This window comes from Myotis davidii, unplaced genomic scaffold (genome assembly GCF_000327345.1).
Source record: "Myotis davidii unplaced genomic scaffold, ASM32734v1 scaffold54, whole genome shotgun sequence".
Classification (NCBI taxonomy): domain Eukaryota; kingdom Metazoa; phylum Chordata; class Mammalia; order Chiroptera; family Vespertilionidae; genus Myotis; species Myotis davidii.
The window spans coordinates 5050898-5071417 of NW_006287915.1; the positions used below are offsets into that span (position 1 = coordinate 5050898).

General features: G+C 41.1%; 1 protein-coding gene across 4 annotated transcripts in view; it reads left to right on the forward strand.

Moving 5' to 3' along the window:
- Nucleotides 1–766: 766 nt before the first annotated feature.
- The window catches only part of TSPAN8 (tetraspanin 8), a 49079-nt gene continuing 29325 nt past the window's right edge, over nucleotides 767–20520 (forward strand). The window contains exons 1-3 of one of the 4 annotated variants that reach the window (XM_015561345.1): nucleotides 767–927; nucleotides 17824–17991; nucleotides 18408–18552. In XM_015561345.1, coding sequence (XP_015416831.1) covers nucleotides 18481–18552 — 72 coding nt within the window. In that variant the 5' untranslated portion in view covers nucleotides 767–927; nucleotides 17824–17991; nucleotides 18408–18480. Of the gene's footprint in view, nucleotides 928–17823; nucleotides 17992–18407; nucleotides 18553–20520 lie in introns of those variants that run through there. The other 3 variants (XM_006759741.2, XM_015561344.1, XM_015561346.1) reach the window with 3 other exon arrangements.

Below are 20520 nucleotides of genomic sequence, written 5' to 3' on the forward strand. Positions count from 1 at the left end.
CATTTTAGAGAGATTTGCCTAAGGGCCTATTAGGTTGTTATTATCCAAGACAAGAAACCCTTGAGGTTTCTAATATCATAATTTTGTGATCTAATATCTAAACCCTACTGCAATTTGGTCTCTGACCCTGCTGGAGTGACTAGATCATTTTGCAGTTTAAACTCTGAATCTGTCTACCTAAAGAACTGCATTCCCTGCATTTTTCAGTTAACCACATAACTTGTCTTACCAGACTTCATGGGAAACTGAGGCACTAGTCTCTGGCATTCATAATCCTCTTCCCCTGCTGACTATGTCTTATGACTCCAACTGTTGGCCATATCCCTTGACTCCATCTGCTGACCATGAGTGAACTGAAACTATTCACTGTCCTCATCTTGTAACCTCGCTTGCTGACCACTGAGTGAGATGACCCTTAAAAGCCCAGTTACCTCCACCAATCCAAAAATGAATGAAAAGTTTATGGTCTGTTATAATAATGTTATGGTCATAAGGAAACCCCTCTTATGTGTGGAAATAATTATTGTGTGAAATAATTAATGTGTGAAATGTTTGCTGTGTGAAGACCCCCAATACTCTGTAACTTCCAAAATGTGGTGAACGCCCCCACTATCTTGATGTGAATGCCCTAAGCCTTAAAGTGTAAACACCCTGCTCCTAGCAAAAGGCACACCGTCTTGCCTACACTGATAAGACACAAGTTGTTTACCGCCGACTATATAAGCATTAGATTTTTCTTCAGTGAACGTCTCCTGCCTGAAAAGAGGAGGACTCCACGTCACTCCTTGAGACAAGCCCCTGACTGACTGCTCTGCTGTGTGAGCCTGAACCAACTGTGGCCACCTGTCTGTCTCCATCTTCGTTGTCCGTCTTTTGGTGTGTATCGCCGGGTGGCCTTTGCTGGAGCCTAGGACCCACTAGGAATAGGTAAATAAACCTTGTGTGATTGCATGCTAATTCTGTCTTGTGTGTTCATGCGTTCCGGTTCGGCTCAGCTGTCTAGATGTTGAAGTATCAGGGGATAGGCCGTTATAATTGACCCCTGGTCACCTGCATATGTCCCACTAAATCTAGACAGATAATTAATTAATTGGGGCATAGTTGGGACAGTCCTATTTCCCTAGCAACTTATCCCTTTGACTCTCACTTTGAAAACACTTGCCTTATTCTTCCCATCTTAAAGCATGTCCTTGGTTCATGCCAAAGGCTATGTTCTCTGATTTGCAAATCAGACCAGAATAAAATTACCTTTAATTCCTCAAAAGAGTCCTGTAGAATGTTCATTTATACCCTACATTTCCATTTTTTTTTCTGTTTTAAATGACCACTTTCTAAGCTGTAATCTGCATTTATGATTTCCTATAGATTTTCATAGAATCAGTGAACAGTTTAATTCTAGATAAAGCCTCATAATCTTAACTGTACAAATGGTCAGAAACCCTTCCATTTAATTAATATGGGGTCAAATTTCCAGACCCTTCTGAAATTTCCATTGGAATTATATTTTATTGCAGCTTCCATATACTGTGTGCTTCCCTTTCAAGCGACACTTAAAATATTTGCCTAAAGTAAGTGATTTCACCTTCATGTTTTTTCTTTCTTCTTCAACCCTTTCCATTTGGATTCTGTTCTCGCCATGTGACTGACTGGTTTCTCTTTGATAGCAGTAATGTCCATACTGCCCACACCAGTGGTGACTGAGAGTTCTCAGCTCACTAGACCTCTCAACAGCACTTGGAAGCTGTCCCACTCTCTTCTTAAGACACTTTTCCCCCCTTGATTCATGGACACTACTTTGTTACTTTTCCTCTTAACTCGCTTTTAACTGCTTGTCAGTGTTACCTACTTCACTGTTAAGCCTTAAAATTTGACATGCTGCAGGAACTGGGTCAGGATTCTGATGTTAACTATTCATGCCTTCTCTTCAGGGAATCTTACAGAGTACTTTGGTTTTAAACATCTATGTAGCAAGGATGCCCAGATTTATATATCAATTCCAGATTTATATATTCAACTGTTCACCTAACATCTCCATTTGAGTGTCTGATAGGTAATCTCAAATTGTAAGAACTTCTCCTCCCCCGGTTTCCTGCATCTCAGTAGCTCACTGTCTACAAGTTGTTCATGCTGCCGTCTGGGTGGCTTCCATGTCCCTCTATTTCTCCCATCCTCAATGTTGATTTCTCTTCTAAAGCTGTCTTGAATCCAGTCACTTCACTTCCTCTGCACAACTATCACCTTAGACCAACTACCATCATTTTCTGCCTAAGTGACTTCATTATGTCACTTTAATTGCTTAAAACCTTCTGTATTAATTTGTTAGGGCCATCATACGAAAGTACCACAGACTGGGTGACTTAAACAGCAGAAATTAGTCTTAAAATTCTGGAGGTTAGAAGTCTGAGTTCAAGTTGTCAGCAGGCCTCTAACTTTAGCTTATAGGTGATTGTCTTCTTTCTATGTCTTCACATGGTCTTTCCTCTTTGTGTCTGTGTCTAATTTCCTCTTCCCCAAAGGACATTAATTTTATTGGATTAGGGTCAACATTAATGACTAATTTTATCTTTTTAAAGACCCTGTGTCCAAATATAGACACATTTCATTTATTTACCTATTATTTTACTACTAGAAGCCCGGTGCATGAAATTTATGCAGCAGGGTGAGGGGTCCCTCAGCTTGGCCTGCACCCTCTACAATTCCAGACCCGCTCAGGGGATGTCCGACTCATTCGGACATCCCTCTCGCAATCTGGGACTGCTGGCTCCTAACTGCTGACTGCCTGCCTGCCTGATCGCCCCTAACTACTCTACCTGCCTGTCTGATTACCCCTAACCACCTCTGCTTGCCTGATCGCCCCCTAACTGGTCCCCTGCCAGCCTGGTTGCCCACAACTGCCCCCTTCTGCGGGCCTGGTCGCCCCTCACAACCCCCCTGCCAACCTGGTCATCCCACACAGCCTGCTGTTCAGTCGTTTGGTCATCCCTAATTAACCCCCCTGCCGGCCTGATCGCCCCACGTAGCCTGCTGTTCAGTTGTTAGGTTGGCCCTCACTAACCCCTCTGCTGGCCTGGTCATAGACAGCCATCTTGTGAGGGTGCGAGGGTAATTTGCATATTACCTCTTTAATATATAGGATAGGTACAAAATTATAAAACACATCCCTAGAACTTACTTTATCTTACTTAAGGGAAACTTTATACTTGTTAATAAATAATCCCCCATTTCCCTCTCTCTCATCACCCTGGCAACCAATATTCTGGTCTTTGATTTTATAGATTTGATTGTTTCTGATACCTCAAATAAGTGGAATAATGCAGTGCTTGTCTTTCTGTGACTGGCTCATTTCACTTAGCATAATGTCCTCAAAATTTATTGATGTTGTCACATATTGTACAATTTCCATTTTTAAGGCTGAGTGGTATTTCATTTTGTATTTATACCACATTTTCTTTATTTATTCATCTGCTGATCAAAATTTAGGTTGTTTCCACATCCTAGCCATTGTAAATAGTGCTTCAATGAACTTGGGAATGTAGATATCTTAATAAGAACTTAATTTCAATTGTTTTAGGTATACTTATATACAGAAGTGGGATTGCTGGATCATATGGTAGTTTTATTTTTAATTTTTTGAGGAGCTGTAATATTGTTCTCCATAGTGGCTGCACATTTGCATGCCTACTGACAATGTACAAGAGTTCTAATTTCTACATATCCTCACCAACATTTTTTTCTTAATAATAGCTATCCTGACATATATAAGGTGATATCTCATTGTGGTTTTGATTTGCATTTCCCTCATGATTAGTGACAATAAGCAATTTTTTTCATATATCTGTTGGCCATTTGCATGTCTTATAAGAAAAATGTTTATTAAAATCCTTAGCCCATTTTTAAAATTGGGTTATTAGTTTTTTGTTGAGTTGTATGAACTCCTTATATGTTTTGAATATTAATTCCTTATCAGCTATATGGTTTACAAACTTTTTCTCTCCTTCTGTACAATATTTTTTTACTTTGTTGATTGTTTTCTTTGCTGGGCAGGAGGTTTTCAGTTTGTTGTAATTCCACCTGTTGTTTGTTTGTTTGTTTTTGTTGCCTGTGCCTTGGGGGTAACAAACTGCTAGACTATGGTTGGCTAACCTGTCTGAGCTCCAAGCCTGGCAGGGCAGAGGTCAGTCTTCTGGGGAGCCCCTCAGAGAAGTTGGTGTGCTCTGTACATGGCTCTCCTCTTTCCTCAGGAAAGCTGAGGGCTGGACTTCTTTTAGAAGTGGGGCTATGTGTCTGTGGGCCCAAGTTGCTGTCTCCATTTTCTCTTAGGCTGCTAGACTGTGGTGACTCATCCAAGTTCCCAAACTGGCAAGACTGAGGTTAATTCTCTGGGGAGGCTCCTCAGAGCAGTTGGAGCACTGGATAGGCAAGCTAAACCCTTCCCTCTCCTGGGAGAGTTGGGTGCCAGGAGATCTCTTTCTAATGGCATGGCTTTGCATCAGAGGGAGGGACGCTAGGGAAGGGGTGTCCTGGATCTCCTTACTGGCTCATCAATCTGTTTTTGTGTTTAGGAACCTTTTTCATGTTTAGGAACCTTTCACTTAGTTTCTAGATTTCTCATAAAGGAAGTCTGCCCATGAATTGTTGCTTAATTGATGTGTTTGTGGGCCGCATGGCCTAGGGCCTCTTACTTCAATATCTTGCTGATAGCATATTAAAATGAATCAGGGGCAGGCACGATTCAGCTTATAACACCTGCCTATACTTCCAGTCACACTTAAATGCTCTTCATTCTCATTTCCCTGGCTTACAGCTCTCTCTACACAGGATAGGACCCGAGGAACTCCTCTGATCTCACCTCAAATCACGCTCCCCATAACGCTTTATAGTGCGTGCACACCAACCTTTTCCCTGCAACATGCCAAGTTCATGCTCACTGTAGGGCCTTTGGACTACCGGTTATTTTTGTCTGGAATTATTTTACCCTGGTTTTTGCCTTCTTATCATGCAGGACTTGTAATATTTATTTATTTATTCAGTGTATTAATTTTTAATAATAATAATAATGAATATCGCTTGAGAGCTTACTTTGCATGAGGCACTATGCTAAGCACTTATATGCCCTAGTTGATAGAAACAGCATGCAGAATGGTTGAAGACACATGGTTTGGAGTTAGACTGCCTGAGTTCATGTCCAGGCTTTGTCACATACTTTGGGACCTTGGGAAAGTTATTTAACTCTTCTGTTCCTCATTTTTGCCCCTATCAGCAACCATTTATTTTTATTCTAAAGCTCAAAATTACAGAAAGTATATAAATAATCCTCACGTAATTTTGTTTGGAGACCCATTCATGTTCATTAATTTGGCCAGTAGCATCTCTTATATAAAGGATCTGATTTAGGATCATGCCTTTCACCAAGTTGCTGTGTCTTTCTCTAGCTCTTTGAGTAAGGAATAATTCCCTAGTCTTTCCTTAACATTCATGACAGTAATGCTTTACATGTTTTAGGCTAGTTATTTTGTAGAATGCCCCGAATTTAGGTTTGTTAAGTGTTTCCCCATGATTTGACCCAGGTGCAGTACTCAATTTAAGTGTTACCCTGCCAGAGTTTCATTTAATGTGAAATAGTTCCCTCAGCTACTTTGTAGACAGTATCCTGCCTTTTTTCCCCCTTCTGGTTTCTTTTCCTGTATATTTGTTTGTGTGTTTGTTTGCTATCTCAATTTGGCGGACTATAAAGTCCGTGAAAGCAGCCTGGACTTTATTTTTATTTTGCAGTGCTATATTCTAGCACATATAGTGGTTATAATCTGCCAGTCACTGGCATAGGCAATCGCAATATAATGGTGAACACAAACGGGTGCTCTTTGTTGTTATTTTAAAAATGCATTAGGTGGTATATTCAGGTAACTTGCTATTTAGTCATTCATTCAATAAATATTTATTGAACACCTACTACATTCTGAGCTCTGGAGATATGGCAGTGAACAACATAGAAAATGTTCCTGATGTCCTAAAGTTTACATTCCAGAAAGGAAGCAGATAATACTAGTAAATTAATGTATTCCAAAATATGTAATACAAAAACATGTAATACAATGAATGGAGAGGATAAACCATCTAGCTCTACAGATGAAGAGAATTCCAGAGAGAGAAGAGGAAATGGGAAGACTGTGAGATGGGAATACATTAGGCAACTCCAAGGACCAGCAAGGAGTTTACTGTGGCTGGCGCAGCTTCAGTGAGGGAGAAAGTGGGAGGAAAGGAGGCCAGTGAGGCAGCCAAGGGCCCAGATTGTGTGGCTTCGGATTTCATTCTAATTGTGATGGAAATCCATTAGGGGGTTCAAAGCCTGGGAGTGACATAATCTTGTACTGCACAGAGAATTGCTTTGTGCACTATTTCCTTCTCAGAAAGCTCCTTGGGGGATTGTCCAAGAATCAGTGATTCCCGAGAAACTTGACATTTCTGGCCGATATTTTCGATACATCAAGCCCTGTACTGGTAGCTGGAAATCCTGGAATGTGTTCCCAGATTTGCACATTCCTTTTTGAGGGGCCTTGGCTAGGCCAGTTTTTCTGGCTTAACAATACCTCTTCATACTCATGTATTTAAGGAAGTATGAAGAGTGGAGAGGAAAGAGAGCAGAGCACTTACGGGAATTCCTGGCTCTCTGAAACCGCAAGTATGAATATGGCATAAATAAATTAGTACACAGAAAGTGTTTGGGTCCTTTCCATAATAAAAACATTATCGGTAAGTTCTCCTTTGGAATATTTTCTGAAGATTTAATGATTAGTGTAGGCAAAATTAGAGATCAGCATGATTGTGCAAAGCAAAATAACCCCTCTGCGTTGTTTTACCCATACGCACTTCAGTGATCCCCAAAGTAGCTTATTGAAAACATTTTTTATTTCCTTACACTGTTGGCCTATGGATGAAGCCTTTCAGAATGAATCAGGGTGTTAATAAGTAAGAGAATTACTGAGAAAGTCAGGGAAGGACAGTTTCGTGGCTGAGTATAAAGGAAGAAAGGATCTAGAAGAGAATTCTAGGAGAAATGGTGTATTTCATGCCCAGTTTTTGAAATGATTGCATGTGAATATTGCATTTTTAAAGACACATACTCTTGCCGAAACCGGTTTGGCTCAGTGGATGGAGCGTCGGCCTGTGGACTGAAAGGTCCCAGGTTCGATTCCGGTCAGGGGCATGTACCTTGGTTGCGGGCATATCCCCAGTAGGAGATGTGCAGGAGGCAGCTGATCGATGTTTCTCTCTCATCGATGTTTCTAACTCTCTATCTCTCTCCCTTCCTCTCTGTAAAAAATTAATAAAATATATTTTTTAAAAAAAGACACATACTCTTATTTGATATGAATTGAATTTAGGGTGATCTATTTATGTGGGATGACAGTGAAGAAAGTGTAGCCAGGTCCTTTTGATTCTGGAACTATGGTTTAGGTGCTAACCCACAGGTTTCCTGGAATGTTTCAGGTTTTTTTTTTGCCTTCTTACATTAAGAAAGAACTAGATCTTCCAAGTGCTCAAGGAAATCTAAGTAGTATTCTCAGTGGTTTAAAAATAATTTAAACCAGAGTCTGACTTTTCTCCTTTCGCCAGCTTATTTGGGGCACATTTTGTTGCTTCTTATAAAGGTGCAAAGTGGAAATTTGGTATTTCCTGATCAATGACCTTTTACAGTGACTTCCTGTTATTTTGTTTCCCCCTGGGAACCAGAATAGCCATGCAATACATTCCCACTGTGTGAGGATGAATAAACCTTTCTAATTTAGAATTAGTCACTTGTGAGATCCTAATTAACATTATGAGTAAAATGTCCATGTTTATTTTGGACCAGTCATAGGGTAAGCCTGTGTTAAATTCATTGTAACACTTTGTTGACTCCTTCAGTTTAAGCAGTTGGTGTCTGATAAGAGTATTAGCATCCCCACCCTATTCCATTTCTTCTTCATTTTTTTTAAAAAAATTCTGTGTTGATGGCCTTCAGTCACTTCCCTTCCTCTTAACTATTACCTCAGAGCCTAACCATGCCTGGCAGCTCATGTGTACCTTGTGAACTGACCAAACAAAGGGCTGATTCAGAGAGAACTCACAAAAAAGCAGGTTGGCATTTGAACTTCAAACTCAACAAGCAAACAACCAGGCAAATATTCAGCACAAAAATGGAGAATCCAGTGATCCTGGGCTGCTGATTACAAAGCTCTGTTTTGTATTCTTTATCTTCGTGTTAAGTATTGTAGTCTGGACATGGCCACACATTCCAATTTAGAGAAAAGGAAAATAAGATTTGACCTCTGAGAAATCAGCTAGTAAAATCTATAGGAACGGACCAAGAGAGCAGTCATGTTTACGTGAAGAAATTAAAAAATATCTAAAATGCAATTAAAATGCAATCTTGGAGCAGGACTGAATTGTAATTACAGTCTCATAAATGGATATCTAGTCAATTTTCATGTGCCCTTGTCTGGGGAGAGGCTGTGAGCACAGAGGAGACATGGACTGGACAGAGTTCAGGAAAGGTAACCAGCAGGACAAAGAATTTGGTGGCATGTCAGTGATATTTTGGGGGTAGGGGTGGGGATGCTGCCCCCACCGAGAGTGCAGTTTGGAGGGCTTGGCTTTCGGATCCCTGGTGTGGCTAGACTCATCAGCCTATCAAATCTTGGCAATGCATTCACTGACTCTTCTACTGAATTTCTCCTCCAAGAAACCATCTGTGTATGCTCTGGCTTCTGTGCTGCTTTCTTACAGGGAGAGAGAAGATTTTCTGATCAGCCACTAACTTATGCTGGAAGGCTTGATGGGTGCATTTCTCATGATAAACAAAGAAATTGACAGTCTGGCTTCTGTGAGATCACTTAAGGTGAACCAGTCCTAAGAAGCAGATCACTTTAGGAGAGGCTGGCAAAGCTGACTTTCAGGGGCTGCTGAGCCAAGGACCTGACCCAGAAGCTGGCCTCTTTCTCATCTTTCTGCAACTGCGACAAGTATGAAAGGGCTATGAACACTGCAGTGAAGCCTAATAAGAATTCACGGGCATGTTTAATCCATCAGGGCTAGAAACTGCATTTGAAATTATTGTACCGTTTGCCTGTCTTTACTGATAAACTCTTAACAATAGTTTTGGGTGATCTAAAGTCTACGTTTTTTTTTTCTCATACACACCTTCATACTTTTCCTTATGTGACCTATATGATTAGTAACTTTATGTCCAGGTGCAAATGATGAACATTTCAGAATAAGCATATCTATAAAAGAGGAAGACTATTGGAAGTCCATTCTTCACAGACACTGTATTGCTACTTCATGACTATTCCAAGCCACACGTTTTTTGAGCTGGAATTAATACTACAAGTAGATATTATGTTTTCAAAATATCCTAAGGAAGGAGAGGGATCATTTTCATACCAGATGCTTCCCCTCCCAGTGGGAATATGCAGAAGGTTTTATGAGCCAGGTTCCATAAGCATACAGGGTAGGAAGGGTAGGCTGTGTGTTCAAATAAAGCATAAGAAGAATGTTGGTCTCAGGGATGCTGGAATTGAACTAGAGGACAAGAGCCAAGGCTCTGTCCCTGTAAAAAGGGTCATAAAAACCGTAAGTGAGCAACCTCAATTTTCCAAAAATAAGAAAAATGATTTTTCAAAATGAGAAATGCTCAGGAGTACCAGATCTTTTTCTTCACATGACCTCATGCACTTACATAACCACACGTAAGAACAGTCATAAGGAAGAGAAACTTCAACATCACTTTTTTTGCTACTGCCACCAGCCTTTGAGACAATGAATGGAATATTCACAATACCATAAAAAAAACCCTATAAGTATAGAGTGACAGCAATCTACACTAATAAAAGACAAAGATGCTAATTGGCCATACCTTCGCTATGCCCTAAGCCACACTCACCAGCCAATCAGAGCGACTATATGCAAATTAATCCAACCAAGATGGCAGGCGGGAGCCATGGAGCTGGAGCAAGCAGGAGGCCTTCCCTGAGCTGGCTGTGGCCTCCGCTCATGGCAACAAAGTTTCAATTTTAGAAGACAAATAAAGCCCAGATACCTGCTTCCGGCCAGCCTCCCTGGGAGCTTGGGTGGCTGGGGGTTGTGGCCAGCCTGCAAACAGCCATTAGCCCCTCACCCAGGCTGGCCATGCCCTCATGGGGTGAGGGTCCCCGCTGGGGATCTTAGCCAGCCTGAAAATGGCCCTCAGTCCCTCACCCAGGATGGTCAGGCACCCCAGTGGGGACCCCCACCCTGAAGGGACTGTGGCCAGCCCGCCAACAGCCATGAGCTCCTCACCCAGGCTGGCCAGGCACCCTAGTGGGGACCCCCACCCTGAAGGAACTGTGGCCAGCCTGCAAATAGCCATCAGCCACTCTCCCAGGTTGGCCTCACCCTCATGGGGTGAGGGTTCCTGCTGGGGGGCGCAAATTGACCCCAATAGCAGAAAGACTGGGAATGACTGGTCACTATGACACACACTGACCACCAGGAGGCAGATGCTCAATGCAGGAGCAGCCCTCTGGTGGTCAGTGCGCTCCCACAGGGGGAGCTCTGCTCAGCCACAAGCCAGGCTGAAGGCTACCAGTACAGTGGTGGTGGCGGAAACCTCTCCCCCCTCCTCAGCAGCACTAAGGATGTCTGACTGCAGCTTAGACCTGCTCCCTGCTGGCAAGTGGACATCCCCCAACGGCTTCTGGGCTGCCATAAGGATGTCTGACTGCCAACTTAGGCCCATTCCCCCAGGGAGTGGGCCTAAGCCAGCAGGTGGTCATCCCCCGAGGGATCATCCCCCAGACTGCGAGAGGGCACAGGCCAGGCTGAGGGACCCCCCGGAGTGCACATATTTTTGTGTACCAGGCCTCTAGTCCTATATAATGAAAGGCTAATATGCTAAGTGTCTAGTCATCTGGTTGTCCATTCAACCAATCAAAGCATAACGTGCTAATAATCTGCTAAGGCTGCTCAAATGTTTGCTATGATGTGCATTGACCACCAGGGGGCAGTCAACCAGTCGACCAGTCGCTATGATGTGTACTGACCACCAGGGAGCAGACACTCCAACTGGTAGGTTAGCTTACTGCTGGGGTCCGCCAATAGGGACTGAGCGAGATGGGCCCAACATGTCCTGGTGCCCTCCTGTAGCCCCTCCCTGGCTGGCGAGCTCCTGCGCCCCTCCCCGGCCCTGATTGTGCACCCTCTTACAATCCAGGACCTCTCAGGGAATGTCAGAGAGCCCATTTTGGCTCCATTCTGCAGGCCAGGTCGAGGAACTCCACTGATGCACAAATTTGTGCACTGGGCCTCTAGTCTATAAATAAAAACTTCCTCTTGGAGGAATTTGGTAGTCATTTGGCAAACATTGGATAAGCGTGGTAGCCCCCATTGCTGTCACAAGCAAGCAGCTTCTCTGTGTTGTTCTGTTTCTTCAATCTATTTGTCATCCTGTCCTTCTATCCCTCTCACCTTCTCAAATTGAGTTTCAATTCAAATGGAAAATTACCATGGTAGAGCTATAGAAGTATTGTGGGCCAGATCCTAAAGGCTGAAGCCTCTCATCTGAATCATAAAACCCTTTCTGGTTTTACAACATTTCCAAATGATCACATGAGTAGAAAGAATGGTTTTCCATCTTATCTCTTCCTCGAACACACACCTGGACAATATGTGGGAGGAATGAAAGTGTGAAACTTTTGTATCATGCCCTTTAACCTTGCTGTGGCAGGCTCTGACTTCACATTTCTTTGACCATATCTCTCCCAAGACCCTGTTGTCATATAGTACCGCACAGAAAAATGTGGATATTTGCAATTTCAAATGTGAATAACTTTGTCTGACATCCAAGTGGCAACAAGCTTTCTTTCATCGATATATGTATATACTAGAGGCCTGGTGCACGAAATTCGTGTGTGTGTGTGTGTGTGTGTGTGTGTGTGTGTGTGTTCCCTCAGCCCAGTCTGCACCCTCTCGCAATGCGGGACCTTTTGGGGAATGTCCGACTGCTGGTTTAGGCCCTGCGGATTGGGCCTAAACCAGCAGTTGGGCATCCCTCTCACAATCCAGGACCGCTGGCTCCTAACTGCTTGTCTGCCTGCCTGATCATCCCTAACCATTTGCCTACCTGCCTGATTGCCCCTAACCACTCTCTGTGGGGCAGGGCCAGCCTGAGTGAGGGGTCATGGTATTCTGCACTTTCCAACCAGGAATGTTTTAATAGGCAGTCTCCAAAAATTTGAACTGGAAAACCTAAAAGTAGAGTGCTCAGATTTCAGGCATCAGGTGCTATTAGCAGGATTTCTATCCTAATTAAACTTTAATTCTGAGCTCTCAACAGTCTGGACAAACTGCCCTTCACTATCTCCAAAGTTTCTTATTCATCACTATCTCATTTTCCTCCGCTTCACTTCAAACCAAGGTAACAAATGAAACCTTTATTTCTGATCTTCCTCACCACAAGGGAACAGCAAACCTCAATCGAAATAATTTCCCACCAGAAGTCATGCCCAAATACTGTGAGACTGAGGACTATAGGGCTGACTATCTACATGCGTAATAACAGGTTCACATTCTAGCGGTAGGCGTCCAGGTGTCCTCCACAATCCCACAATCCTCTGGCGATAGACTTCTGATTTTTCTAGTTCCGCCTTAAATGGTGTTTCCTTCAGTCGTATTGCAACATCCAGGGTCTCTAGTTGGAGAGGATTTTTCTGTTCTTTGACATTGATAGCTGTTTACTATTTGAAATCAGTGAAGTTTTGGGAGTACTGCCACACACTCATGAAACCACCTCCCATTCAATCCATGGCTGGCGCCGTCCCTGTTTGCAATGAGAAAGGTGCTGTGCTGAGCCTTTTCCAATTGGATCTTTCTCTTCCTTCCCTAGCACACTCCAAACCTACTCCGGGCTGACCACCTCAACCCTGCAGACCTTTAAGACCATCCCTGCTATTTCTTCGACTTTCCCCCATCAAACTCGTACCTTATCATGTTGCCTGGTAGTGCCCCTAACCGCTCCCTCGGGGGCAGGGCCAGCCTGGGCGAGGGGCCATGGTGTTCTGGTCTCTGGTCATTCTGGTCATTCCACCCTTTTGGTAGCTGGCCTTTTATTATCTACTATAGGCCCAGTGCACTAATTTGTGCATGGGTAGGGTCCACCCAGCCTGCCCCGATTGCAGCTGATTGGGCTGGGCCGGTAGGGGGGAGGTTGGCTGGCCAGCCCTGCCCCCTGGTTGAACTCTTGGTAGAGGGGACAATTTGCATATTAGCCTTTTATTATATAAGGATACTAATAAAAGGGTATTATGCTGATTAGACTGGATAGACTGGATGTCTTCCAGACATCATTCTGGATGTCCTTCCTGACAAAGCTGGGGCCTGGGCAAAGCCGCCCGGGGTCCCGGGTGCCTGCAGCCAGCCTGGGTGAAGCTGGCCCAGGTCCTGGATGCTTACGGATAGCCAGAGGAGGAAAGCCTGGGTCCCTGGTACAGGGGCCGAGGCAGAGGCAGTTAGGGCAATTAGGCAGGCAGGCAGAGTAGTTAGGGGCGATCAGGCAGGCAGGCAGGCAGGCAAGCAGTTAGAAACCAGCAGTCCTGAATTATGAGAGGGATGTCCCCCAGGGATTGGGCCTAAACCAGCAGTCGGCCATCTCCTGAGGGGTCCCGGATTGGTCCCGGATTGCAAGAGGGTGCCGGCGAGCTGAGGGACCCTCCCCTGGGCATGAATTTCATGCATCAGGCCTCTAATATAGGATAAAAGCCAAGTGACCAGAACGACTGGAATGACTGGAACAACCAGTCAGTAAGACATGCACTCGAGCTGACCAACCAGCCTTATCGGGGGCAAGGCCAGCCAGCCAACCTCGTGCAGCCCCTGCCCCCATGAATTCGTGTACCAGGCCTCTAGTACATAAAATAATATTTCCTCTAAAACACATGATTTTTTTCAGTACCTACTCCATAGACAAATATATTGGGTAACTAGATTTTGGGAACAAAAGCTTCATTGTTACATTTTTGTTTCTGAAATCTAGTTGCCCAATATCTTTGTGTACATAGATAACAAAATCCCCCATGGGGCAAATATTTTTGTCTTGTTTTTTAAACTGCTATATCTCCAGTACCTAGTATATAGTGCCTTGAGTATAGTAGGCATTCAGTACATTTGTTGAATGAATTATTGGGTGTATCTAGTAGAAGGAAATATGATGTCATGATGAAAATGTAAACCACTGTATATGCCTGCTTTCTAGTTCAAGTCTCAAAGATAAGCCTGATTTGCTTGTGACTTAGAGAAAATGCCAGTTTGCATAGCGTATCTGATGGTTCTATTCATGCTGTTTACTCTGAGCACAAGGAGTCTCTCTCTTTTTCCTGTCAGGGTTCCCATACTGCTATCAAAACCCAGTTTAATAAGACTGCCTCTTATAGATTTTTCATGATTAATCAGACCTGAATCTTCGTCCTGCTTTTCCTAGTGCATTCCCCATGAGAGATAGTAATTGACATGATGGAAGCATTAAGAAAACTTTATCTAAATTTATTGAAACTCTCCTTGTGCTCCTTCCTTCAGTAGTTATTTCTTGTGATATCCCACTCTCCATTGCCTCTCCTTCCTGGCCTGGTCTTTCCCTGGGTCTAAGATTTATTATTAACACTCTCCAATCCCTCCCTACTATAACCTTCTACTGTTAAATATTGGTTAAGACAATTTCTCAAGAAAAGTAAGTTGATAACTGACTCACAATCTCAGAACTTAACTCAAGAAATAGTTGATGCAAGGATACTGATCTGATCACCATGAGGCCTCCTTTCTGGAAAGCGCTCTGACAATAACCAGTGTTGTGAACTTGGGCTACTCAATCCCTCTGAGCTTCCTTTCTCATGTATAAAGTGTGAGGGTTGGTCTAGGTTAGTGTTTCTATAAGTAAGTGCTGTAACACTGGTCCAATATTTTCAAAAATATGTTCTGAGGTCACATTTGTTTGGAAATCGCTATGTACTTTGTCACCTTCTTAACGATTAGCAAGTTAAGGTTTTGACAAGTCCTGAATTAAGAAACGATTTTTCTGTACCTAATATTTACTTTTTTTATGGGGAAGTGCTAACATGTTGGTAGTTCCATATAACTCTATAAAGGAGTCCCTAGTTCAACTTTCTGGGAATCTTGGCTGCAGTTATATATTCCTTCATCTCCAATGTCAGCTGCTGTCAGTATAGAGATAAGTAGGTCAGGATTTTGGTCTTTCAGGCATAAAAGATCAAATTGGGCAGAGAGAAAACTCAGTGTTATAAGGGATGTCAATTTTAGACTAAAGGGTTTTTTTTTATTTTTATTTTTTTCAAATTATAATGGGCATGAGTATGGAGAAACAAGGTTTTCCCAGAGTAGGTAAGGAAGTGCCACAGGTGAAGTGTCATTTGAACTGAGCACTGAGGAGTGTTTGTAATAACTCACCAGGTGGAGAAAGTGGGAAAGGATATTCCAGGTAGGAGGAATGCCATGGCGCAGAGGGATAAAATACCAACTTATGTTCTAGTCCTGTGAAACACTTTTGTGGTTCTGGAGCCAAGGAGTAGAGGCTGCCAGGGGAGAAAGGAGCAGGACAGAGTTCTGGAAGATGGGTAGGGATCTGCTTGCCATGTGCTTTCACTGTCACTCTGAGCCGGACATTTATCCAGTAGATAACAGGAAAGCATCCTTCGCTTGGTTTCTAATCAGGAAAATTACATGATCAGTAGGTATTTTACAAGGAGAATTATGGAAAGCAAAAGAGAAAATTCTAGAGTGCTGAGAGTAGAGAAGTAGGATAGGGAAACTATGATACTATTGAAATGGTTCACATAAGAGATGACAAAAGGCTGAGTAATGACTGGTGAATGAATGAGGTGGAAGAAACAGATTTTGGAGAAAATTTAGAAGCTCAACAGATTGTGTGAAATGATAGGATATGAGACAAGAAAGAAGATGGAATGTAAAATGATTCTATGGTATTTAGCTTGGGCAAATGTGTGTTCTCAAACTTACTGGGATAAGAATTTAGAGGAGTGAACTGTTTCATATAGATTTTTGAATTGGACTGGGGAATCTATTACATTGAGTACTTTTCCTTTAAAAACACATCCATTGATTTTTGTGTTTCAAAGTTCAATTATGATTTAAACTAAAGACTATAATTTTTTAAAGGAGATTCAGCACCTATAAAAAAAAATCTATTCCAAACTGAAATTTGGTAGACACTCAATTGCATGGTTGTCAACAAAACAGTATTTTAACCTATACTGTATGTTTCTTTTGATAAATAAAAACCAAATCCATTTGGGTTTTCATTCAGTTAAAAACTCTCTCTTCTTTTAGCCATGGATAATCCTAAATGTACTGATATCTTAATAGCAATTTCAAAATAATTTCCATTTTCTAGGAGGAAATAGCACAGAACACCAATAATTTTAGTGATTTAAATGTTAAGCAATACTTTTTAATATTAGTTCTAAATTTGGCTTTTGACACTAAATATTATTGCTACTAATACATGAAAAACATATTATGTTTATACTCAAGTACTTGGATTGTTTCAAAAGCATCTTTGTATGTCAGTAAAAGTTAGAATAATATTCTTTTAACTATTCACATTTTTTAGAAGTTCATGCTTGCTCATTGTATAGAACATAACAAAGATTTTAAAGAATTATTTTTTTTCAAAAAACCTTTTGAAGTACAGGGTTCTTTTATTTCAGGGGTGGGGGCAGGGAATCCTTCTTTTTAGAGGCAGGATGTGGAGACTAGCATGACCTAAATTGTTTACACAAAAGCAGTCCACACCTCCCTAATTAGGTCAGAAAACTTTGCCTTTACCTGCAACAGCTGCCTTCTATTAGTACTTGAAACAAACTCTACAATCTATGGTCATTGAACTATGACCACCTTCTCTTTTTGAAAAAAAACAAAAAAAAATTTTTTTTCTGTCCAAGAGACCCAGAATCCAGAAATTGAATTGGGTGGTGAGGAACTTTGATAGACATAACTTATCAGCATCCACCTTAAAAACAAGCTGACTTATCAGAATGGCTACACGTTATAAAATGAATGCAATTAGGAGAGTCAGAGAGTGACGCCTGAGAATTTCTTCTTTCTTTTTACATCGTAAAGAAATAAAGATAAAAATGGAATGTTCTTATGACAGGTAGGGCAGCCTCTCCCTCCCCACTTCCCCCAAACTGCGCTGCATTTAAAGAAGCTCCATGAAATTGTTTCGAAATACATTGAGAAACTTCGGAAGGCAGGTACAAGCAATGGTTGTTACCACTATTCTGGGGTTAAGGATAAAAGGCTGCTATGTCTAAGCCTTCAGATCGGGCCGATTTCTGAATGCATGTTATTGCACCTGAAAGAAATTTTGCATTCTTGAGAAAATGCAATGCAAAAATGAGTTGAGACACAATGTCACTTTATCTCAAAGCTGCAAAGCAGCCTTATTTCCTTCCGTATAGTTAAAATAGAGGGCAGGCAAGTCAGGTTGTGGTTTCTGAAATCTAACAACCTAGTATCACTGTGCCATTCTCTCCCGGGTTCAGTGCCACTCCCTTAACTTGATATCTGTTTACTTTAGAGGAGGCAGTTTTTGAAAAAGGACCATAAATATCCTGGCCTGGTGCCCCAGAACCATGACAAGCAAAAGAACATACTCGCCTAGAGATAGCCCTTGAGATATTTAAATGTGTGGGTTAATTTTTTATCCACTTTAATAACTAGATTACCCCCCCCTCCTCTGCCCCCCTCACTTCTTTGCTTTCTATTTCTGCTCTGAAGCCGCGGGCACAGAATTCTCCACAGGCAAATTACTCCTGAGCACATTGCCGGACAATCCTATAACGAACAGCTAAATTCTCAGCATCTGATTCCTGATCCTTTTCCGACATGGCAGGTGTGAATAACTGTCTAAAATATTCTATGTTTGTCTTCAACTTCTTGTTCTGGGTAAGTGTTTTTCTTTTAATTATCAGTTTTATGCAACAAAGGGGATCTTGATATAAATATCATAAACGAGAGCAGGCTCTGTACTAGAGAAATAAGAGGAGGAGGAAAATGTATTTTCCATTTACTTGTTTAGGTTTGTTTGTTCTTTCTTTGGTTATTTCAGTAATTGAAAAGGAGCCAATGACTCAAGAAAATGCACCTCAGGATCTGTGAGGATAAACATTTTATAAATGTTTTGATATTGTTGCAAAACAATCACAGAGGAAAGAAATACCCCTTAATTAAAGGCTAATTATTCTTAGTTGTATATCATGCAGGCCTCCCTGGTGTTAGGACCCAGTGGGAAAATTCTGATCTGATTCCATCTGGATGGAGCCCAAGCCCCTGAATCGTAACCTTTACATCTGGGGTTGTAGCAGGTGGACGGTGGGATGTCAGAAGATAAAGGCCTGAGAAAAGGATTATTTTCAGAAACCCGCAGAAGAAACAATGGGTCATAAAGAACTTGAGAAGGAAACAATAAAAGTATTCAATCGTGAAAAGGTGAAACTAAGCAACTCGGTTAGTATCAGCAATTTAAAATTAGGATTTTGATGCGTCATCATCCCACCTTTTAATCAACAGGTTTAGTATTTTAGCAAGTTCTTATGTTTCCCTTAAAAGTCTATTGACATGAGACATAGCAAATAAATTGATAAGTGAAATCTAACATTGGAAAATGGAAAAATAAGGTATGGAAAGGCAATAAGGTAAAGGGCAGGCAGGGATGTAGGAAAACTGACATTACTTTTAGTATAGATGGCACAATTTTAGACTGTTCAAAAGAAAAAATCATTTTGTGTACTGATTTAAAAACTGACTAATGCAGTATAAGCAGAAGAGAGTTGTGGTTTTGTTTTCTACCTGGCTATCTGTAGTAAACAGGCAGCTGGTAAATTTAAATATTGGTAAATTTCTGTTCTATTAAACTAATGATGTACTTAATTAAACAATAACTATAAGAATACAGTCTTATTGTACAGACTGACTTTCCATTCACTGTCCAGTAGCCACAATGAGTACAGATGATACATAGGTGAAGTGAGTGAGCGTATAAATAGATACAATAAAATAAAGGTTTGTTCTTTGTACTTTCTCTTTTTTTTCTGGAAAAATGGGCCGCCTTTGTAAATAGTAAATGAAGCTCATGGATATATGCTGGTTTTTTAAGTTAGTCCTGATAAATTTCTTCCCTTGGATATTTAAAATTGATTGGATATTCAAATATACATTGAGAGTAGAATGTAAACAAAGAAATGACTGGCTTTTTTTTAGCTTTAATTAGGGAGAACTTGAAACATCCACATAACAGGACAGGGGGAATCAACACCATCATCTAACCCCAATAGCCATGAAACCATTGTCAATCTTTTCCTGCACATAGTCTCATCCAACTTCCCAAGCCCATATTATTTTGAAGCACATTTCGGATATAGCATTTCATCTGTAAATACTTTAGTATATATCTCTAAAAGATAATTCTTTAAAAAAATGTAACCACAATGTCATTATCACACTAAAAACATCAAAAATTTCTTAACTGATTATCAAATATCCATCCAGGGTTCAAATTTCCCATTGCTTGTAGATGTCCCTGTTTGAATCAGAATCCAGATAAGGCCCATACATTGTGCCCACACACTGATACATCTTTTACATCCATTTTCACATTTAGATTATCCCTCCATCTTTATTTATTTATTTTTTCTCCTTGAAATTTATGTACTGCCGTGTGTTGTCTTGTCATAGATTTCACGATCTGGATTTTGCTATTTTCATACCCACAGTGTATGAAGATTAACATGTTCCCCATTCTCTGTATTTACTCTAATTTAATAGTCACATCTGGCAACTTGAAAAGATTCAGGTTATTCCCTTTGTCAGATATAACTACTTTATAAGTGATACTGCAGTTTTTCATCAGGAGGCACATAATGTCTGACCATGTTACTTTTGATGATGTTAGTAGCCACTGATGCTCAAGAACCTAAATCCTTAGTTCTGTAAGAGTTTCAAATGAGTGATATTACATTTCTATTATTTTTGTTTTATTTATTAGCTGTAATGTTTTCCATGAAGAGAAATGTATCATTGACTCATCGGTTCCCAGTGGTTCTCAGTTTTTATTTTTATTTTTTTTTATGTATAGAGTTTATTTTATTAGCCTTCTTTTTTTTTTCTATGTCCCTGATTCTGTTATGATCACCAGATTATTTATTCACTTCATTCTTAGATTCACTTGTTGATAGATGCATGTTTATTGTTCATAATTTGTATCTTTACCTTTTTCTTCTTCTTCCTCTTCTTAAAGGATACCTTTCAGCATTTCATATAATACTGGTTTGGTGGTGATGAACTCCTTTAGCTTTTCCTTATCTGTGAAGCTCTGTATGTGTCCTTTGATTCTAAACGATAGCTTTGTTGAATAGATTAATCTTGGTTGTAGGTCCTTGTTTTTTTTTTTTTTTTTCACTTTAAATACTTCTTGCA